At 39.5% G+C, this 24,588-nt stretch overlaps 1 protein-coding gene across 3 annotated transcripts in view; it reads left to right on the forward strand.

Moving 5' to 3' along the window:
- The window catches only part of asb1 (ankyrin repeat and SOCS box containing 1), a 31,616-nt gene extending 13,448 nt beyond the window's left edge, over positions 1 to 18,168 (forward strand). The window contains exons 4-6 of one of the 3 annotated variants that reach the window (XM_062960195.1): positions 396 to 781; positions 2,816 to 2,945; positions 3,302 to 18,168. In XM_062960195.1, the coding sequence (XP_062816265.1) occupies positions 396 to 781; positions 2,816 to 2,945; positions 3,302 to 3,332 (547 nt within the window). In that variant the 3' untranslated portion in view covers positions 3,333 to 18,168. The remainder of the gene's footprint in view (positions 1 to 395; positions 782 to 2,815; positions 2,946 to 3,301) is intronic. The other 2 variants (XM_062960205.1, XM_062960214.1) reach the window with 2 other exon arrangements.
- The last annotated feature ends 6,420 nt before the right edge of the window (positions 18,169 to 24,588 follow it).

Here is a 24,588-nt window from a genome sequence, read left to right on the forward strand (position 1 = left end):
CTATAGCCCTTGTCATACTTTTGTCTATTATAAAGGGTTCTAAGAGGAAGACACAGGCAGTTCAAGCCTATCCATCCATACAGGGTTAGATTTAGAAGAGTTCACACCTGGAGATGGCAAAATCTATAAGGGTTGGGTACTGTGTGTCTGCATCTATGGTCCTGTTGACACTGCCGTTATAATGAAGATTGAACTAGATTATATGACCGTGTAGATTTATATAATCTTGTTCAATGCAGTTCAGTCTGCGTTATATGAGCCAACATTGACCGTTGGAATTGTATTATATGGCAGTGTAGATGGGGCCTATGTGAATTAAATTTTGTGCTTGTCAAGCAAACCCCAGGCTTTCCTAAAAAAGGATATTTCAAAATGGATTTTTTTCTTCTCCTCAGATATGGTGCTGATGTGGACATCAACCATTCCTTGGCCCCTGGGATCACCAGCCCACCTTCTCGGCCCCTCACATCCTTGGTGGTGTGCCCTCTGTATATCAGTGCTGCTTATCACAACCTGCCCTGCTTCCGGCTGCTTTTGCAAGCAGGAGCCAACCCAGATTTTAACTCTTGTGGCCCCGTAAACATCAAGGGCTTCTCCAGGGGCTCTGCAGTGTGTGTGCTGGATGCCGTTTTGCGACATGGCTGTGACGTAGCCTTTGTCAACCTCCTGATAGACTTTGGGGCCAACCTGAACCTGGTGAAATGGGAAACACCAGGAGAAGAGACTACAGGAAGGGTCAAAGTCAACCCAGAAGCTATGCAGGTGTTCAAAGAAGCCAGGAGTGAGTACAGTATATTAATTGAGTGTTGACTTTTCATTCTAACAGATGAGAACTTCTTCAATTGACTGAAGGCGTTCTTTATTTAAATTGTTTGTATGTGTGTGTTAAATGGTGGGAATTAGTAAATATAGACTGAGTATCCCTTATCCAATTTTGGGGGGACCAGAAGACTTTTAGATAACAGAATTTTCTGGATTCTGGAATATCTGTATTTGCATATATATACATTATGAGGCATCTTGGAGATGGAACCCAAGTCTACACACAAAATTCATTTGTTTTATAGATACCTCATATAGTCTGTGTATAATTTTGTACAGTTTTAAATTCATTTTCTATATGTAATAAAAATTTTATGCATCAATCATTAGAAAGCAAAGACATAATTTTGTCAGCCACTTATGTATACAATCTTGAATTTTAGAATATTTCAAATTTTAAAATTTCAAATAAGGGATGCTCAACCTGCATTTTCTACTATTTAACCAAAACGCTAAGTAACATTACAGAAAATGAATTTAGGGGAACCTTTTCTATTTGAAAAGGCCAACTGAAACACAAACATAATTCTGTTTGCAGAAAATAGGAAAGAAGGCATAAGAATTGTGTTATTACAGAATTACACCGGTGACCTAGAATCATAGAATCATAGAATCGTAGAGTTGGAAGAGACCTCACGGGCCATCCAGTCCAACCCCCTGCACGAAGCAGGAAAATCTCATTCAAAGCACCTCCGACAGACCTCCTAGGTAAAGGCAAAAGTTTTCCCCTGACTTAAAGTCTAGTCATGTCTGACTCTGGGGTTTGATGCTCATCTCCATTTCTAAACCGAAGAGCCGGCATTGTCCGTAGATGCATTGTCCGTAGATGCCTACAAGGTCATGTGGCCGGCATGACTGCATGGACCTCCTAGTGGGGATGAATTCAGCTTTCTCAGATCTCTTTCAGAAAATTGTAGTATGATAGTGGAGAGATAGTCCCCAACATACAGAGTGTCGGAGTGAGTACAAAGAATTAATTGTCAACTTTTCATTCTATCAGATGAGGACTCAATTAGCTCTGTGTGTGTGTGTGTGTGTGTGTATACACACACAATAAAAATATAAACTGTATAATAATAAACCTAGGAATCTCAGTGGAGCATTCAATAAAAAATCATTCCAAAACATTTAAAATTAGTGTAATGAAAATAATTTTATAAGGCTGAAAACATGTTAAGCAATTCAAGTTGGAAAAAAACAGATCAAACTCACTTGAAATAGTTTAAAGCCATTTATATCAATGTTGATACAATGATCAGGGAAGTCAGTTCAGTCCCTATACTTTTGTGAATAAATGTTGTTCACTTGGCATTTGAAGGACAGCAATGTTGGGTTTCCAAAGGGAGAGAGGAAGATATTCCATAACTGCAACGACAAAGAAGGCTGTTCTTTCCATGCCTACTGCAGACACGATTTCTTTCTGTTTGGTTTCTTTCTCCTCCCACTACCGTGCCTTATTTCCATGCACCCATTCTTCATTTAAGCTCCATGTACAAAGCAAGACAAGCCTATGGAGGTGAAAAATAGGATAAGGTCTTTGCTTTGCAGTTGCCCAACTCCGATCCATAGGATCCGGCTGTTGGAAAGACTTTTCTCTCAGATAACTATTTTGTAAACCAGTGGTTCTCAACCTGGGGTCCCCAGATGGTTTTGGCCTACAACTCCCAGAAATCCCAGCCAGTTTACCAGCTGTTAGGATTTCTGAGAATTGAAGGTCAAAAACATCAGGGAACCCCAGGATGCGAACCACTGCAAACAGAGGGCATTTCCAATCTACTGAAAATTATAGGCATTACCGATTAAAAATATTTCCAAGCTTTGCCTTAGGAAAGGTTAGAATGTTTTTTAAAAAACACTCCCAGTCTCCTTTACAAAATAAATGGCTTCACTGATCATAAACATCAGTTGTGGATCTGCTCTTGCACTGTAGTTTGTTTGATTGTTTGTTTCCTTTTGCTTTCTCAGTGTGTGCTGACTCTGCTTTTCTTTGCAGGCTGTCCTAGGAATTTGATGTCTTTGTGCCGGATAGCAGTGAGAAGGATACTTGGCAAATACCGCCTGCACCTGATACACACTCTTCCGGTTCCAGACTCCATCACATTTTTTTTACTTCATGAACAATAGTAAGATCCAGTTGGAAGTTCTAGACAAACTTTCCTTTCTTTCCTCCCCTCTGCTCTTCTTCTTTTAAATAAGTGAGCAGAAAATAGCAATGCATCCCATTGCTCGTCAGGAATATGTTGTTTGTTTAAAGGCCTTCTTTGGGATACTACTACCCTCATACACTTTGTAATTTGGATTTTAGTGAGTTAATATAATGTGAAAAACATAGGATACTGGCCCTATAATTTAGCAGAAGGGGCATGTACTATATTTCTTTGTTTATGTTGGCTTATTTATTTTTATTTATTTACATTTTTTACATATATCTTCCATCAAAATAGCTCAAAGCGGTTTATGAATTTATTTTAACTTATAGCTCCCGGTGGCACAGCGGATTAAACCACTGAGCTGCTGAACTTGCTGACCAAACGTTCAAAGGTTCGGTATCCGGGAAGTGGGGTGAGCTCCCACTGTTAGCCCCAGCTTCTGTCCACCTAACAGTTTGAAAACATACAAATGTGAGTAGAGCAATAGCAGGAAGGTAATGGCTCTGCATGCAGTCATGCCAGCCACATGACCTTGGAGGCGTTTATGGACAATGCCGGCTCTTTGGCTTAGAAATGGAGATGAGCACCAACCCCCCAGAGTCAGACATGACTAGACTTAATGTCAGGGGAAAACCTTTACCTTTACTTATACTCCTCCCACATCTGGAGATACAGGATGAATTAGATAATTTTACACAACTGAAAGTATTTCTGACCTCTAGAGAACTGCAATAAAATATCACACAGTTTTAATATTTCGGTTCTAGTTTGGTTCCAAGACTTCCTTCATGCCATGTCACACAGTCAGCCTAGCATTCCACCCGTTATCCCTGGCTCCCAGCTCTTTTTTCCTTTCCAGTACAGCTTATTTTTTAAAAAATCCCAAATGTATTGTTTTAAAAGCCCTCCAAATCTGTCCACACTCCTGAATTTCTTTGACAAATCTGCTTTATATGCAGCAGTTCCCATAGAGTCAGAGCTATAGCTATGGACGCAGAAGAGGGCAAACTGAGGTCATTGCCCCTCCAAATAAGAATTCTGCTCCCCAGTGAATTTTTCTTTTAGTCCTCAAATGTCTAGTGTTGTGGAGAACAACATACTGAATATCATTCATGCCTAGAACAATTTTATTTGTTGTGTTTACATTTCCTTGATTGCTTTACCTGCCCCTTTTCTTTGGATGGCTAAACTGCCTTTCTCGGTGCTCAACCAGGGTTTCAAGTTATATTACAATTTTTTGGACTGAATGAAAATTTCATGAGAGAGAAGAATTCTCAATGAGAGAATGAACTCACCCCAATCTCAATAACTCCATGTCTGCATAGCTTGGAATGATATTGGTTTAACAGCTAGTCTGCACAAAGAACCATTGCAAGTTAGGTAGGAATCACCTGATAACACTATGTAACACAATTTTTGTTCCTGGGTTATAAATGTCATTTCCTAATTGGTTCTATCATAAAAACATGGAAAAGGTTTATTAAACTGCAAAAAACCTTCTGTTTTTGTGAGACATTCTGCAGCACATGTTGCTATAGTTTTTTTAAATGAATATCTAATTGAGTCTCAGCCAATTCAACATAGTTTGTGACAGCCACAAAAACAAAGTTTCTGGAGAATAACAACTAATTTCAAAGTAAGCGCTGCACAATTAAACAGGAAATGACACTTTCAAACAAGGGACAGAAAATTGTTCAAATTTTGTTACATAGTGTAATGTGTAGCTTTTGTCACAACTCTTTAGGTAAGTCAACAACAAAATGAATCATATAATTTGACATTGAATGTGCAACCACCCAAAGTTATTTGCATAGTGATAGCCTGACTGTTGTTCCTGGAGGCATTCTTTGGGAGATGTTAACTGGCACTTGATTGTTTGTTGTCTGGAATTCTCCTGTTTCTGAGTGGTGTTCTTTATTTACTGTCTTGATTCTGGTATTTGACTCTGATCCCTCCAGGAACAACAGCAGGGTTACCTCTATGCAGATACCCTCACTGATTGATTTTGCAGCTGCAAGGCTACTCAATGCTAATCAAGCTTGCTAACTGCAACATTCACACTTGCTTCAAACAGACAAGGGTTCTTTCTCCCACCCTAGACATTCCATAGATAGATAGATAGATAGATAGATAGATAGATAGATAGATAGATAGATAGATACACACACACACACACACACACACATATATATATATATACACACACACTCCACTTGCCTCATTTCCAACAGACCTCTGAACAAACATCTGAGGATGCCTGCCACAGATGCAGGTCAAACATTAGGAGAGAATGCTACTGGAACATGGCCATAAAGCCCAAAAAACTCACAGCAATCCAATAATTCTGGTCATGAAAACCTTCGACAACACAAATATCAGTTTGACTGTATATATATTTTTCTCCTATATCACAAAAGCTTACAAATCTCACTGCCTCTTTCTCACTGTAATCCCTTTGTATTAATAATATATGCTGTTTTCACAGTGTTCTCCAGGATGAGGCATTGCATTAACAAATCCTCAGTCCATGGTGGATTTTAAAAAGCCTGATACTTTCCATGCCTGCATTCCATTACAAAATGGCATGAGACATTCGAAGGTGAGCAAAATATTCGAAGATTACTGTGTCCAAAGTTGCTATACACAGAGGCTGGATCTACAAGACCAAATAATACCATTTGTACTGCATTGTATATGTAGACCCATATAATGCAGCTTCAACTGCATTGAACTGGATTGCATGAATCTACACTGACTATATAATTGAATTTAAATGGCATTATTTGTTAGTGTAGATCCAACCCGAGTCCACACAGCCATATAATCCAGTTCAATGTGGATTTTATACAGTTATGAGGAAGGGGCCTTAGTATAAATAAATACATAAGTATACCAATTTACAATACAAAAAAACCCCCAATAACTATAGTATATATCTTCTCAATTCTTATAATCAAGTGATTCAAACTATATTGTGGTTAAATCCTCTTCTGTTCAGATATTCTGCAAATAAATTGTATTTTTTGGCATCTCTTTAAGAATGTATCTTAATCCAGTGTTTCCATGAACCATTTCCCCCAGTCTGGTGTTAGAATTGCTATGTTAATTTTTTTAATTATTTGAATATTTCATGCTATTATCTGTTCACCAAGTGCACTTGAGAGAACTTACCACCAGCAGCTATTAGACTGCACCTTGACAAATCTGTTGACAATTGTCCTGTTTTGTCATCTTTACTCTGATGGCATTACTAGCTAATATCGATTAATATGTTGTTTTCTTTATGTCCCACCCATTTCTTTTTTTGAGTCCCACCCATGGGAGAAAAGCAGGATAAATAAATAATGTTGGTGTGGGCCTTCAAGCTGACTGACACAAGGTAACCCCATCCTAAAGAGTTGATCAAAGGGTTTGCTATTGCCTTCCACTGAGGCTGAGAGATGGTGACTTGTCCAAGGCCACACAGTGGGAATCCATGTCTGAGCAAGGATTCAAACCCTGTCCTGGAGTCCTCATCCAACACCTATCACATTCACACACTTATTCTCCTTGGCATTGTCACTGCCATCTGAACTATGATTTTTGTCATTTACTCTTCCTTGTGATGATTATTTGACTATTGTGTACGCTACTGCCACTATTTTCAGGGATGGGGAAAGATCTAGGGTATCTTATCCCCATTTCTCCAAGGAGTGATATGGGGAACACAACACAAATTGTGGTTTGGTTTCATTAGGAGGGAAGTTATTGGGGATTTACTAGCTTTTCGTAGTATCCATCACCATTATGAGTAACAACTTTGAATTTGTATGCAAGTTGGAACATGTATGTTTTTTAACTCCAGCCAAATATATATGTGTGTGTACCCTTAGGACCCCTGTACTATATATATTAGCTTTGGATAGCATGGGGAAGGGTAGTGTGGTGTTTGTTTTGCTATCTGTGCCCCTATCAGAAGATTTCACTTCAATGTGTTGTCGAAGGCTTTCATGGCTGGGATCACAGGGTTGTTGTATGTCTTTCGGGCTGTGTGGCCATGTTCCAGAAGCATTCTCTCCTGACGTTTCACCCACATCTATGGCAGGCATCCTCAGAGGTTGTGAGGTATGGATAAACTAAGTAAGGGAAGGAAAGAATATATGATTTCACTTCACTTTCTGTCCCTGTGACAACTGAATTTTGGAAAATGCAGCTTGTTGTGGAAACAAGGGTTGGTGAGAAAGCTTCAGTGGAGACACCTTTTCCCCATGATAGTTGTTATTTGTTGGGCATTGAATGTTTGAATCATAGAATCATAGTTGGAAGAGACCTCCTGGGCCATCCAGTCCAACCCCCTGCCAAGAAGCAGGAAAATTACATTCAAAGCACCCCTGACAGATGGCTATCCAACCTCTGCTTAAAAGCCTCCAAAGAAGGAGCCTCCACCACACTCCGGGGCAGAGAGTTCCACTTCTGAACAGCTCTCATAGTTAGGAAGTTCTTCCTAATGTTCAGGTGGAATCTCCTTTCCTGTAGTTCCATCCTAGTCTCCAGGGCAGCAGAAAACAAGCTTGCTCCCTCCTTCCTATGACTTCTCCTTACATATTTATACATGGCCATCATGTCCCCTCTCAGCCTTCTCTTCTGCAGGCTAAACATGTTTGCTCATTTTGTTATTTTTGTAAACCGCCCTGAGACCCTTCGGGGAGAGAGGGTGGATTATAACTAAAATGTTATTGTTGTTGTTGTTCTTGTTCTTGTTGTTCTTGTTGTTCTTGTTGTTGTTTTCCCTGGAGTTAATTTCCCTTCTGAATAGTAGATTTCTCTCGCTTCCTCTTGCCTCACCCCTATTCTTAACTGTGAGTCATTTGTAAATCAGATATTTGTAACTTGGGGACTGCCTGCACTCATTCAAGCCTCCAGGTCTCCTGAGTAGTAGTTCAACACTCAAACCACTACACCACAGAGCATTTTATACCTCTGCCCCCCACATCCTGGACACCTTCATTCGTTCTGTTTTCTTTGGGACAGATTTGCTTGTGTTTTCGTCCTGTGAATCTGGCTCAGAGTCAAGCAGCTTTATAGTGAAGGAAACTTGTGCCCTCTGGTTTTTGAATTATAAATGGAAAAGCCATACTGTTTTGGAACAAACAGAACAAGTCATTAGAAGATCTGGCAACTTGATTATTGCCTTTCTACAGAATGAGGCATTATTTTAGTGGAGGAAAAGACCCCAGAAAAAGCCAACCAGTTGTCACCTTTTCCAGGGTGGAATTCTTGCATTTTCTTTTAATGTCACGCAGGCCACAAATTAGAATTCCAGGTGAGTGACAAAACTACATTTCAAATGCAATTAATGACAATTTTGTGAAAGCTGTCTGAAGATAGTTGCTGACATATCACCCCAATTAGATGCTGTTGCTAAGAAGCTGAAAACCACCTGAGAGCTCATGCTAACACTTGTGCTTCCAGCATATTGGATAAGCAGATTATTTGATGACAACTAAACCAGGTTCACCTAAACAATTAACTTCAAGTTAGCAGAACTTTAATACTCTTTCAGGTCCTGCTGTGTGCCCACTGAAGACTGTATTCTTGTATACGCTGGAGGTCAGTTTGCACCTAAAGAAACAAAGAAAACCATTAATCCAGGAATCTGAAACAAACATGTGGATAGAATTAGTCTATTGGTACAACTAAAAACCCTTTTACACTGCCATACAATCCACATTATCAAAGCAGATAATCAACATTATCTGCTTTGGACTGGATTATATGAGTCTACACTGCCATATAATCAAGTTCTAAGCAGATAATCTGGATTTTATATGGCAGTGTGGTAGGGGCCTAAGTGGATACCAGCTCCACAAACTAACTAAGGCATGATGGAGTTGTGCCCTAGTGGCTCTTTTCTCCCTCAGCGGCCACAACAGTTATAACAAATAACTTCAAACATCTGTAATTTTTCCCGTATACACATAATTACATTTCTTCCCCCAGATACATTTTAATTTTGAGCTTGTATTGAAAAAGTGCTACCATGGAATACCATGAACTACTGAATGGCCTTCAGAAAGCTAATTGCAACCGCATCCCAAACTATATCAGTGGCATGGCAATGATATATAGGATTCCCTTCAGATTCATTAGAAGACCTCTCTATGTGGGTGCTGTTACCGTACCACACCTCCTGCTGCCACTACCTATCAATCTCTCTTTTGAAGGTGCCTTAAAATATGGTGTGATTTTGTGTCACCTGGAATCTCACTTTGCTTCATTGTGGATTGTCTTTATTACAGGGCTTTTGACACAAAATGTATTCAGAAGTGGTTGACCTTCCTCACAGCAGTAACCAAAGTTTGCTGAAGGACCTCTACTGTTGTCTCCAAGAGATCGTTTGCCTTTGTCAACCTGCCATTACACAATCCTTCCCTCCTTCTGTGGGTTAAGGTCATTGGTCTGAGTTATAAATAATAAGATTAAACCTTAGATGCTGAGTTTACATGTAATATTTCGCTTACATTTAGTATTTAAAACATAACAGTAGCACGTTAGGTTAAACATCTAACATTTATAGCTTAAAAGTTTCTTGTTATGCTGCCCTGGTGCCTCTCTTCCCCAATCCAAGTCCATTTTTTTTTCAGTGCAAAGTTATTTCCTCTCCTTCCACATTTTCATAAAATTATGACCTTATCTGTCCCTAAATTTCCCTGTTTTATACTGGCGTAATGGAGTCCCACTGAGGTTTTCCAACAACACACAGCCACTTCTGGTGGCTGTTCGTTGAAATCTGTCTCACCAGCATGCTAAGATGGTCAGAGGAGTCAGTTTTCAGGAGTAGGGTGTTCCCCTGACTCCCGATAGAAGACAGCAGCAGGAATTGGAGGACAGCTGGGAAACGTGGGATGGCCGGCCATCCTTGAAGATGGATCTTGCTGGGGTAGATCTATTAAGGACGCTTCCCCCCACTTTCCTCCCCTTCCCCTCTCCTTCCCTCATTCCCGTGGGATAAGGTCCTTAATCTGAGTTAGGAACCTGTTCTTACAATTACTATTATATTCTTGGGTGTTTTAGGTTGTTGTCCAAGCAGATCCTCTTGAGGACAGTTTCATTTTTCAACTGCAGATGTTTCCCCAAACCTTCTGCACTACACTGAGGCTGGCATTTTACAGGCCTTTATACGAACTCCAGAATTGGGTGTTTTATTATGTATTTGCTTCTCCTAGACTGCTGTAACTTTTCCCCAGCTGTGTTGCAGATCCAACTTTCTTTTCCTTGAGTTTTCAAGTGTTGTGCCATTAGTGAAAGAATAAAACGTTTCACTAGGGCTAAAAAGTATGTTTTCCAGGTCACCCTTTGTTTGGCTGGTATTTTGAAATGCAGCATGGAGACAGAATGTTGTTAAGAGTATGGGATAGCCTTTAGTTTATCTTTAAAACACCATTCTTTGAGGGCTAAAAAAACAAGATGACCAAAATAGTTCTCCTGATGTTACAATTTAAACTTAAAAGCAGCTGTGAGTTCTGAACTGGATTGGAGACAGATTAGTTTTTTTGCACTGCTTTTCCATTAAACCTCTCTTAACTGGTTATTGGTTCACAGGCATGTTTATGTATTTAAATTATATTATTATAATATAATATATTTTTAATATATTATAATATAGCTTGGTCACACGAAGCTGCTGAAGCACATTTACAGCAGTGTCTTTTGTTCAGGCTTATTGCTTAATGCCTTGGCTGTCCTGTGGCTGCATTGTATTGAGTCATCATTGGATTGCCTCCTTTCATTGATGGGGAAAAACCTGTCAATGACTCCAAGATCAGTTGTTCCACTATTGTTTTCTTTTGGGAGAGTTCTTTGCACTGTAGTGCTAATATTCCAAAGCGAAGGAAGGTTTCATAAGAATACCAAAATGGTGTGATTGTGCAGATCCTGCAAAATTTGGGGGGGGGGGGGGGTAGCACACACATGTTAAGATGGATAGAAAAGCTGATATTGGGAATTTGCATCACCAAGGCATCAGCATAACGCAATTGCAGTAACGTGTGAATGTGATCATTCTAATAACAGTATATTCCCATTTGCCTAAACAACACAGTTGTTGCGAGACTGCACAATAAAATCCGTAAAGCCAAAAATACAGAAACACTAGAATTCGAAGGACAGTAAGTTGATAATTAGAAGCTGTTTTTCCTTCAGTAATGCAATTGCTTTTGAAACACAAGTTTAGAAAATCAAACATCTGGCCTATGTGTGCCTGACAAGGGGCAATCACTAGGGGTGTGTGATCCATTTAAAAATGGTTCAAACGTCACTACAAAACTGGGGGGCATTGATATTTCATTTCTCAAGTCTTTCTAAAGTATAGTTAGTGAAAAATTGTTACTATAATGGAAGTAACAAAATTTCGTTACTATTTCATTATATTAATTGCACATAATTACTATAATTTAAAGCTATTGGAGTAAAAATTGCTACAATGATAGAACATGTTTACCATGGTTAGCCCACCAAATTTCAGAACATTTCACTTATCCATGGATTTTTGGGGAATTTTCAAAGTTTTTATAAAAAACATTTTAAAAAACTTCAAGAGCTATCTACTGGAATTGTATATTCATTGCCAAGATAACCAAGGCATCAATCCCCAGAAGTTTCAGACAGATTCACACATCTACAGATTTTTGGAAATTTTTTAAAATTTAGACAAAAACCATTTATCCCCCCCCCCCCCCAAAAGTGACAACAGCAACCCGCTTGAATGTCTGTCTTATGACACACAACCACATAACTTCAACTTAGCACAGATTTTTACTATTGCTTACTTTAGTCCTCTTTGCAGATTCAGTAATTTTATTTATTATTATTAGGCTGACTCTAAATGGCTAGTGCCATTAGGACTTTCAGATGCTAAGCACTGCATTCTGGGAAATGTAGTTTAGGGCAGGGCCTTTTGCAGTCTCTGCCACAGAGAGCCTTCCCTTCCCAAACTACATTTCTAAAAATGCTGTTGTCTCAGTCTCCCGCTCAAGTTTGCAAGACTCTTCCCCCGTGCCTTCCTTATGCTGATCGGGCCAAAATAAAACAGGATTGGTATTTAAAACACTTTATGTTCTCTTGGCTTTACCAAAGTTGCTTAATGCTTATACTGAAAATCCAACTGACCTTGGAAGGCATCCAAATGTTATAGAATCTTAATGAAAATGATTGGTGTTTCATTTCTTAAATTCTCCCTCCCCACCTTCCCTGCATGTTTCTAATATAGATTTGTATGCATGAATTTAACGAATTTGATATGAAATACAAAGAGTAATGATAATTTTGCACACCCCTAGCAATCACTTTTCTCACCCCCCCAAACAAGCATTTCTCTAGATTATATTTAGATTTATTGTTTATCTCTGTGGTAGGAAACTGAGAGCTAATATTTCAGAATCATATGGTGAAGCATGGGAAATACAAGAAACATAATGCGATTGCAGGGGAGAGAAAGAAATGTTTTTCTTTTAATTGTTAGACAGCTTTCACCACTTGAGGGTGCACTCTTTCTAAATTCAGCTTCAACAACTGCTCTGTTTTGACCACTGTTTACACTTTCAATTTCACATGACTTAAAGCAAACAGGAAAAGGGGGAGATTTTGTCCATCCCTTCAAGCTATAGAGTCATTCAAAGATCTGTGCTGTCCAGGAACAGCTACATGCACATATACCTCTCCATCCTGATGACAATGCCTCTTTTTAGGGTCCCTGAAGAAATGGAAAGACCCCTTAAAACATCCATGAGTTATTTATAAACCCCAGGTTAACAAACATACAGTAGAGTCTCACTTATCCAGCATAAACAGGCCGCCAGAATGTTGGATAAGCAAAAATATTGAATAATGAGGAATTAAGGAAAAGCCTATTAAACATCAAATTATGTTATGATTTTACAAATTAAGCACCAAAACAACATGTTTTACAACAAATCAACAGAAAAAAAACAGTTCAATACATGGTAATGTTATCTAGTAATTACCGTAGTTCCGAATTTAGCACCAAAACGTCACAATATATTGAAAACATTGACTACAAAAACATTGGCTACTAACAAATTGACTACAAATAAAGATAGAATTGCATAAAATGAACTTACAGTGACAACATTGTCGGACGTTAAATCCATAAAAAGCTCAATCCCTGCTGCCTAGAGAAACAGCTGTGGATCCGGGCGGGAAGCAGGCTGTGTTGGATAATCCAGAATGTTGGATAAGTGAATGTTGGATAAGTGAGACTACTGTACATTGGCAAAAGAGCCTGTCTGTGGGATAGTATAGCATGCTCTTACATTATTTGCCACATAGGGTAATATAATAACATCTATCTGCATTACTTGAGTCTACAATGACCATATAATGCAGTTTCGCACTGCATTATATGGCAGTGTAGAAAAGACCAAAGTTTATATGTGTTGTCAAAAGCTTTCATGGCCGGAATCACTGGATTGGTGTGTGTTTTCCGGGCCATGTTCCAGAAGCATTCTCTCTTGCCGTTTCGCCCACATCTATGGCAGGCATCTTCAGAGGTTGAGGGTTGGAATGATATGAAATCCAGCATATATATCTCATTTGCTGTGTCATACTATGTCTTTGTGATAATAATAATAATAATAATAATAATAATAATAATAATAATAATAATAGCCATCATTATTACATTTGCCTCTAATAGTCTTCCCTCCAGTGAGCAGCCGGACATTATTTCCTGGAGGATGGATTGGTTGGATCTTCTTGCGGTCCAAGGCATTTTCAGAATTTTCTTCCAACACCACAGTACAAAGGCATCAATCTTCCTTTGCTCAGCCTTTCTTATGGTCCAGTTCTTGCATCCATAGGTTACCACTTGGCTTTAAAAGTCTCCAAAGAAAGAGCCTCCACCACACTTCATGGCAGAGAGTTCCACTGCCGAACAGCTCTCACAGTTAGGAAGTTCTTCCTCATGTTCAAGTGAAATCTCCAAAGTTTTAAAGTGACAGATACTATACTAAATATCTGTCTATATAAAGTGACAGACACTATATCTAAAGTTGAATGGAACAGGGCTGAAAAAATGAATGTTTCCAAATAGGTTTGAAATAGTAAATAGAGAAATAGAGAAAATAGAGAAATAGGTACAGTGGCAGGAGGAAACAAAATGACAGCAAGATCAACCAAATGTGTCTGTTCCGGACTGAACAGAGTACACTTTTCATAGAATCATAGAATAATAGAGTTGGAAGAAACAGAATGGGCTATCCATCCAACCCCCTGCTTCAGAACTCTGCAACATGGTGGTGAAATTAAAAATTGTAACGTTGTTGTTGTTGTTGTTGTTGTTGTTGTTGTTGTTGTTGAATATCCTTATCCAAGATGCCTGGAAAGCAGAAATGTTTTGGATTTCAGATGATGATGATGATGATGGATCTTGAAATACCTGAATTTACATATATGTAAATAATGAGAGATCTTTCAGATGGGATCCAAGTATAAAAATCATTTATATTTTATCTCAAACCTATCCACATATACTTTTTAATGCATAAAATTATTTAAAACTGTGTATCTGTTTTTCTCGAATTTATACCCAATATTTTAAATAATTTTATGCATTACAAACACATGTGTTAAGCCAGTGGTTCTCAACCTGAGGTCCCCAGGTGTTTTGACCTACAACTCCCAGAAATCCCAGCCAGTTTGCCAGCTGTTAGGATCTCTGGGAGTTGAAGGCCAAAAACATCTGGGGACCCCAGGTTGAGAACGAGTGTTAAGCCATCGGAAAGCAAAGGTCTCAGCTACCCATGTGGACAATTTTGGATTTTTGAGTATTTTAGATTTTGGAATTCTAAATTATTTCACCAATAATAATAATAATAATAATAATAATAATTATTATTGTTATTGTTATTATTATGCGGTTTTCTGGCATTGTATATTTCTGCCGCTTCTGTGACTGTTCATTTGTATTTTGATTCCGTAGCCCACTTGTCGATGGATGTCCAGAATCAGCAGCATCCATCGCGGTCCTTTTTATCCTGGGCGACAACCGAGCCAGTGTAGACTTCGTTTTGGTTTGATTCACCATAATGCTAATGGGTTAGGTGCTCTTGGTTCCATTCCTCAGCTGAGACCTCTCTGGCTTGGTTGGACCTGCCGGTAGTTACACTACTGCCAGCACAGCTCTCAGCGTCATTGGAATGGTTAAGCCCCCCACCATGGCAAGGGGGGGGGCAATTAAGGCCAAGATCGAAAAATCAGCTGATGACCCAAAATGCAGACTGTGCAAGGAAGCTGACGAAGCCATTGATCTGTTTTGCAGTTGGCAGATTGTAATTTTGTCAATGACTATTGTTTCCAAATGCCGGCTGAGATCTTTTGGCACGGCACCCAATGTGCCAATCACGACCGGGACCACCTGCACTGGTTTCTGCCAGAGTCTTTGAAGTTCAGTCTTGAGGTCCTGATAGCGGCTGAGTTTTTCCTGTTGTTTTTCCAAAACAGAGGATTTCCAGACATGAATCAACCAAGGGCAGTTAACGACTCTAAACAAAGGATGCCCCAGAGGCAGGAAGAAGACAGCAGATAAGCTTTTCAATGCTAATTTAAGTGATTAACTACACTACATTCATACTGACCTCTCTCACCCTAGACTTTCCACAGATATATATTAACCTCTTTGCTTAGTTTTCTCCATACCTCACAACCTCTGAGGATGCCTGCCATAGATGTGGGCGAAACGTCAGGAGAGAATGCTTCTGGAACATGGCCACACAGCCCGAAAGACATACAACAACCCTGAAGCCATTGATCATATCCTCAGCTGCTGTAAGAAAATTGCACAGACAGACTACAATCAGAGGCACAACTATGTGGCTCAAATGATTCATTGGAACTTATGCCTCAAGTACCACCTCTCAGCAGTAAAGAACTGGTGGGATCACAAACCTGCAAAAGTATTGGAAAATGAGCACGCAAAAATACTGTGGGACTTCCGAATCCAGACTGACAAAGTTCTGGAACACAACACACCAGACATCACAGTTGTGGAAAATAAAAAGGTTTGGATCATTGATGTTGCCATCCCAGGGGACAGTCGCATTGACAAAAAACAACAGGAAAAACTCAGCCGCTATCAGGACCTCAAGACTGAACTTCAAAGACTCTGGCAGAAACCAGTGCAGGTGGTCCCGGTCGTGATTGGCACATTGGGTGCCGTGCCAAAAGATCTCAGCCGGCATTTGGAAACAATAGTCATTGACAAAATTACAATCTGCCAACTGCAAAAGGCCACCCTATTGGGATCTGTGCGCATCATCCGAAAATACATCACACAGTCCTAAACGCTTGGGAAGTGTTTGACTTGTGATTTTGTGATATGAATTCCAGCATATCTATCTTGTTTGCTGTGTCATATAATAAAATAATAATAATACCATCATTATTGTTTTGTAACCACCATGTGACTTGAAAAAGGGACCTGGAAAAATAATTCTGCACATGCTAAAGCAGAATGAGACCTGGAAAAATGTGTCTTCCTGTGTCTGTGTCCCTGCGAAAGAGCTGGCAGGAGATGTCATTCCCAAATCCTTCCTAGAGGCTCTCTGCGCTCCTCCTTGTTTTTCCCCCATCAGAAACCAGCAAAAGACTGATTCCTATTCCAGGCTTTTGGGCTTCCACGCTAATTTAACCTGAACCATTTCCTGCTTTATGAGAAGGAAGCAGGGATGAAGGCTGTACATTTGAAGGGGAACTGAAAAGAATATCAGCATTTTTACGGCTGTTCTTTTTCTTGGCAAGACATCAGGGGAATGCCTCCCTGCCCCCAAGGGGAGAAGGTGGAAGAATGCAAACACTGGATCAGGCTAAGTTTGTTTTTATTTCAAGTTTGTCCTTGCGGTGTTTCCTCCTCATCCTTGTTTTATTAATATTCATGCAATTCATTCCCAGACCCTTGTTTATGTGCCATGCAGCTCCAGACCCATTCAGCCGAAAACTAGGAGCACTGTGAGACAAGGGATATCTGAACACTTCAAACATCTTCTTCCCGATTAAATCAAAATGCACATCAAAATTAGAAGAAGGTGTAGGAAGGCAGGCACAATATCCTGCCCCAAAAGTAAGACTACAAAGTTGCAAGGAAAACTATGCTTTCTGGAATCAAGTTTTTCAGTTGCTAGCTAGATTCATCACTGGAAGTAAATTACTCTCAGTAAGGGCATGCACTTTGGTGTGTGGTGTTGTCTATATGTTTGCAGCTAGCCTCATATATCCAAGAAAAGCCACAATTTGCAGTGTCATTCTTTGACCAATTTGGATGTTGAAATAAGAACATGCAACCTTTCACTTTCATAAAAATGTTTATTTGGCAGAATAAAAAACGAATTCCAAACTCTAAAAATGAATAAGAGAAGGGAAATTATTAATGCAAACTTCATCATCATCACCGTCATCATCATCATCACAGTGAACACTTTAGGTTCAGAAAACTAGCAATCGTACATGTTAATCAATAATTTGATCTTGTGTTTAAATCAAAGGCAAGTTTGGGGGACAACATTATTTTGATATAACGCAAGGAACGTTTTTAAAGTACAGACTAAGCTCTTGCCTTTCATTCCTATACTCAGAGAAGAGGATGGTTCTATCTATCTATCTATCTATCTATCTATCTATCTATCTATCTATCTATCTATCTATCTATCTATCTATATCACAGAGTTAAGGTATGCACGCATATTGAGCTGTAGATAAATCAATCCACGGTATTTTGGGATGATTTTTTGACAAAAATTCTTGAGACTTATAGATACAGTAAAGGTACAGGTTCCCCTGACGTTAATTCTAGTCGTGTCCGGCTCTGAGGGTTGGTGCTCATCTCAATTTCTAAGCCGAAGAGACGGCGTTGTCTGTAGATGCCTCCAAGGTCATGTGGCTGGCATGACTGCATGGAGTGCCGTTATACCTTCCTGCCAGAGCGGTACCTATTGATCTACTCACATTTGCATGTTTTTGAACTGCTAGGTTGGCAGGAGCTGGGGCTAACAGCTGGAGCTCATACTGCTCTCTGTATTTGAACTGCCAACCTTTCGGTCAGCAAGTTCAGCAGCTTAGCAGTGTAATCCGCTGCACCATCGGGGGCTCCTACACATAGGTATATAAAACTTAATTTTAATTTTAAAAAATAAAATAAATAAATGTACTGGGCTATTGTTTTAATTAAAAGATGATCCAGGCCAATTTTGCAGCTATTCCAATCAGTACAAAGAGATCCTTTCAGTAACACCACATTAGCACTCACATTTCTATGTGAACACATGGAAGATGGGACTTGGTAGTCCCAAAATATAGACCCATTTTCCTTGAGAGAATCAGCAGAAACTGAACCTGAAAAATATCTAAGATCACATCTGTACTATAGAATTAATGCAGTTTGGCATCAGGTTAAGTGCCATGGCCCAATGCTATGGAATCGTGGCAGCTATAGTTTATCTTTCTGTGCCAAAGTGTGTTGGTGCCTCACCAAACTACAAATCCTAGGATTCCATAGCATTGAGCCATGGCAATTGAAATGGTGCCAAACTATTAATTCTGCAGTGTAGATGCACCACCCAAAACAGTATGATTTTTTTTCCTGGACCAGCATTTTGACATAGCAGCTAATATTGGTGTGGGTCTAGATTTCAGTATTTAATACACTTTCCAGGTTACCTATCTGATCTCTGAAAGTTTGAAAGGAGGACGAATAACATCACAATAGTGGGAGTGAATAACGTAAACATCTGCCTGATCGGAAAAGGGTTTGTATATCTTGGAATAATTTGATCTCTCCAGTTTTTAATCCTGGGTTTGAAGCCAAACTGGCAAAACATCTCTTCTGTGAAACGAGTACTTGAAATACTTGCTAAAAGAAGACAATCTGTCTTCAGTGAAATGACAGTTTTCTCTCGCCTTCAGTATTAGTCCTGGCAATACCTTTCTCCAATGGAATATTCATTTGGTATAGTGAAAGTTGGGTGCTTCCAGCTGGTCTGAATGTCATGTTTGACATTGACTTTTCACATCCTTTTCACATAAATAATAAAGTCCACCCAGCAATTGTGCCGTTTTGTGGTGGCGGCTGATTGCCTGGGAAGTTGCTAGCAGTTCATCAACTGTCGGGATATTGAAAGAGGATGGAAAATATGTGTGTCAGCGGGTGCTTCTGGGTTCATTGCAGATGAAGTTGTGTTCCGGCTACGCACGGCTGCAAAATCAGCCATTTTACCTAGTAGGAAGCACTCGGTCCCCCCCCTGCTCCACCCGGCAAAGCTACTGTCACAGACGATCAAAGATCAAAGACCATGTTCGAAATAGTAGAAAGGAAAGAATTTGTATTCTACATCTGGAGGCCAGAAGGAGTGCCAGACAATTCACAGAGCAAGAAGCAAGGAGGTAAGGGCGGAAACGGCTGTGCCAAGTCCTAAAAAATAAGAGTGCCATGACACAGGGCCGGGACTTCGGAGTCCTGCATATTAAGTCAGGTTTATCGGATCTTATTGATGATTTTATGGGGAACCCATGGAAATGAAAAACTGTTGCAAATTGGACTATAAGGAATAATGGCATAGAGGGTAGTTGTCGGGATTGGGTTGACACATTTTCCACCATACCTACTTGAAAAGGGTCTCTTAGGGTGAAACTGCACTGTAGGATTAATTCAGTTTGACTCCTTTTTACTGCCATTGCTATGGATCCATGGGAGTTGTAGTTTTTAGTATTTAGCCTTTTCTGCCAAAGGGTAACTCAACAAACAGTTAAAATGGTGTTAAACTACATTAATTCTACAGTCTGGATACACCTTGGAGCCCCTGGTGGGACTGTGGATTAAACCACTGTGCTGTTGAACTTGCTGACCGAAAAGTCAGAGGTTCGAATCTGGGAATCAGGGTGAGCTTCAGCTGTTACCTCCAGCTTCTGTCAACCTAGCAGTTAAAAAACATGCCAATGTGAGTCGATCAATAGGTACTGCTCCGGTGGGAAGGTAATGCGTTCCATGCAGTCATGCCGGTCACATGACCTAGGAAGCATCTATGGACAACGCTGGCTCTTCAGTTTAGAAATGGAGATAAGCACCAACCCCCAGAGTCGGACTTGACTAGACTTAATATCAGGGGAAAACCTTTACTTTTACTATAACATTCTGTTTCTTAGACCCATTCATTTTTCCACTTCATAATGGCATTACACAGTTATGATGCTCTGGTTCCAGTTTATCTGCCAGGGCAATCTCCTATGAAATCTTGGGACTAACATTTAAGGAAAGGACTTTTTGAACCCTGAGCCAGAGAATTCTCCTCTGGTGCCTTTGAACAAATTTTACAAACCCTGGGAAGATTCCATAGGAGATAACCATGGCAGTTAGAGTGGAATCACAATTGCGTAATGTGGAAAGATCTACGATCACCAGTGTCAAATAAGAAGACCCAAAGGATTCAACAAGTGCAGTTTCTAACACTGTTGCCACTAACTTCCATTAAGATCGCTCCCTGCACTAAGTCAAAAAACATAATATCTGAAAGACATTTTCTGGCAATAAGATGTATCCCTTCCTTTGTATATTATTATTATTATTATTATTATTATTATTATTATTATTATTATTATTATTATTATTATGTTTACACCCTTTTTCTCTGCAACAAAACGGCAGTGCATCCTGACATTCCCCTTTCTGCCAGCGATCCCTTGTACCCAAGAGAGAGATAATAATACTCGTAATTTGATCTGCCTTATAAGATTGTGGTAAATATTACAAGGTTGTAATTCTTAGTTGCAAAATTGGGCTAAATACCCATGCCCAGAAATACTTAGCATGGATTGTAAGCAAATCTCTGCAAATTGGGGTAATGGGGTGAAGTGGGTTTACAATTCTGTGGATGATCTACTGTTCTTGGTCCCCACCACAAATTTCTTTCTTAACCTTTTCCCCACCTGGAAAAAAATCCTAAAGCCTGGGTAAAAAATCCCGTTTCTAATTTTGATTAGATACACTGAAAAAAAAAAAAGGATTCATGTAAGCCCCAGAAGCATAGCGTTGAAAAAGATCACAAAGGCCATCCAGTCCAAGCCCCTTTTGCTGCATAGGAACAACAAAGTACTCTCTACAGATGGCTATCCAGTCTTTATTTAAAAACTTACAAGGAAGGAGATGCCACCACGCTCCCAGGCACGTATTACAATGTTGAAAAACTTGTACCAGCAGGAAGTTCTTAGTAATATTTAAATGGAATCTCCTTTCCAAAAGTTTGAATCCACCTGTGTCCTGGTCTCTATTGCAGAAAACAAGCTCCCCAGCTTCCCTATGGCATCCTTTCAAATATTTAAGCATGGATATCGTGTCCCTTCTCAACCCCGCCCCCAAAGTTAAATACATCCAGCTCCCTCAGCCACTTCTAGGACTTGGTTTTCAAATTTTTTCAATATCATTCTTGAAATGTGGCATCCAGGACTGGACACAGTATTCCAGGTGAGGTCTGATCAAAGGAAAAAATATGTTTCAAGGATACTATCAATCCATCTTGCCCTTGGTCAGCTCCTCTTCCCTTTTCCTTCCTTTTTCCCCAGCATCATGATCTTCTCCAAGCTTTCTTGTCTTCTCATTATGTGGCCAAAGAACTACATCTTTGCCTCTAATATCCTTCCCTCCAATAATGCCTGGCATTATTTTCTGGAGTATGGACTGGTTAGATCTTCTTGTGGTCCAAGGCACTCTCAGGATTTTCCTCCAACACCACAATTCAAAAGCATCCTTATGGTCCAGTTCTTGCATCCACAGGTTACTACAGGAAATACCATTGCTTTAACTATGTGGACCTTTGTTGCCAGTGTGATGTCTTTTCACTATTTTATCAAGGTTGGTCATTGCTCTCTTCTCAAGAAGGAAACATCTTCTGATATCCTGGCTGCAGTCTGCGTCTGCAGTAATCTTTGCCCCTAGAAATAAAAAGCCTGTAACTGGCTCCACATTTTCTCCCTCTATTTGCCAGTTATCAATCAGTCTGGTTGCCATAATCTGGGTTCTTTTGATGTTTAACTGCAATCCAGCTTTTGTACTTCCTTCTTTCACCTTGGTGATAAGGCTCCTCGGCTCCTCGCTTTCAGCCATCAAAATAGTATCATCTGCATATCTGAGGTTGTTAATGTTTCTTCCAGCTAATTTAACTCCAGCCTTGGATTCATCAAGCCCCGCACGTCGCATGATGTATTCTGCATACAAATTGAATAGATAGGGTGAGAGTATACAGCCCTGCCACACTCCTTTCCCAATCTTGAACCAGTCTGTTGCTCCATGGTCTGTTTTTACTGTTGCTACTTGGTCATTATACAGATTCCTCAGGTGACCTGGTATCCCCATACCATCAAGATATTTCAGTTAATAAATAAAGGATGTGAAGCATTGTAATTGCCTGAAACAAATAGTGTTATCACATGAAACATTATTTGATCCCATGTGCACATGTGAAGTGAAATTTTTATTTTGAACAGTTTCAAGCATAAAATCTTTTCAGTTGTCCCATTCTCCTAGTCACCTCCTAGATGCAAAATCTCTGGCTCCCACTCTCTGTATTAGAGATCACAGGCTCTCAAGACTTTGCAAACAGGTGAGAAGATAGGAGGAAAAGAAGAAACAGGCAATGCATACCATGCCGAGCGCTGCATAATTTAAAGCATCTTTAGCAGAGTGGTTCAATGGAAAGGATGTGGCTAAAACAAACTGTAAAAATGAAAAAACCACAGAGAAGGATCAAAGAATGCACGTAAATTTATTCCTTGTGACAGTGGGCTTTTTTTCTCCACTTCTTCCTCCACCATGAAGGTTGATTCATTTGTGGTTCAGCCTTTCAAATATGTCTGTATCTCTGGATTTGATCAGGGCTCTGTTGCTGATTGATGGGGATGGAAGGCAGCAGATACCGCCAGATACTGCAGCTTTGGATCAAGATCTAAAGAGCATGTTTGCCACCTCTGTTTTGTGAATAATACATACACGTCTTACAATCCGTTCTACTAATAAGCATTACAAAACCGTGTTTCCTAACTAAGTAGAGAAAATTCACCCTTACACTGTGAAATTAGAAATCAAATGCAGTATTTTTTTTCATATCTCATGTGTATGTGGATTTCAATCATGAAGGAGTACAGAAAGGCTCCCATATAAGAAATGATTGATTTGACAAATAAGATGTGAACGAAGCCTTTGATGAATTGAGAAGACACAGCAACATTTCCCAATAACTCTGCCCGCTCACTTCATGACCCTTTTTCAATTTTGTTTCTCGGGCAGAAAACCTCATTAAAATATCTGTGAGCTCGTTCACATTTCAAATAGTCTTCCAGTGCAATTTATCTTCAAAACGAATACAAATACACGTGTTTTCGTCCAAAATGGCAGTCTTCTGCAAATATATTTTGCAATATTTCTGCAAGGAATTTTTTGTGTGTGTGTGTAGAAAACTCACATGTGTTTCTGTAAAAATAGTTCTTTCAAATACTTCTATACAGATTCTCCAGCATTTTTAAATTTTCTAATGTTTCCCTGTCTCATGCGTACCGGGAAAACTCTCTCCTTCCTTTTAACCTGCAGAGGATTTGGCCATCTCATTCATCACTGCCCTGGTATGGTTTCTACAAAAGCAGGGAGAGGAAGCCAAATTAGAACAGGATCCCCTTCGGAATGATTAGACTTGGTTTTTGCTTTATTTAAAGAGATTACTCTGCTTATTTTACTGTTAGGAAAAGCTGCCGACATTTCTGTCAACAGCCTTATTGAGTTAATCAGGAGATTTATTTATGTTGGTCCCGAAAGATGGTTCCAACTGGGACAGAAATCAATTACAAACCAGAGTACAGCTTGCACATAGATCCCCACATGAACTGTGCATGCACTGGAGACCCTCTGCTCTATCACAGCAACTACGCTCTGTGCTATTTGCGAGATTTAAAGTTTGTGCATTTGGAAAGTTTGCAGAGCTATACACTCATTATGTGCGTTGATTTTCCAATTAGATAATGACATAATCCCATGATCATTATGTTCTTGTGCATTTGGAGGCGGTGGAGATATTTGTCACTTTCTAGAGCAGTGGTTCTCAACCTTTGGTTCTCCAGTTGTTTTGGGTTTCAATTCCCTGAAATGTTGGCCATCTTAACAGCTATTAGGAATTGTGGGAGTTGAAGTACAAAACACCTGGAGGACTAAAGGTTGAGAACCATTGTTCTAGAGCAGTAATGGCCAACCTATGGCACGCGTGTCAGCACTGACACGCCTAGCCATTTTTGCTGACACACTGCCGCATGCAGATTGATTGGATGACTAATGTCTTTTGTGGCCAAATTTGGTGTGATTTGGTCTAGTGGTTTTGTTGTTTACTCCATGGGAATTATGCACATTACATACATACATACATACATACATACATACATACATACATACATATATAGAATCATTCTATTATTATTCTATTATTATTGTAGTATATTATTATATTATTCATTATTTATGACTACATTGAAACTGCAATAGAGAGAAATCAACGTGGAAATTGCAAGAGGTACCATAGATTGTTGTACATGGAAATAA

The sequence above is a fragment of the Anolis carolinensis genome, chromosome 1 (genome assembly GCF_035594765.1).
Source record: "Anolis carolinensis isolate JA03-04 chromosome 1, rAnoCar3.1.pri, whole genome shotgun sequence".
NCBI lineage: Eukaryota > Metazoa > Chordata > Lepidosauria > Squamata > Dactyloidae > Anolis > Anolis carolinensis.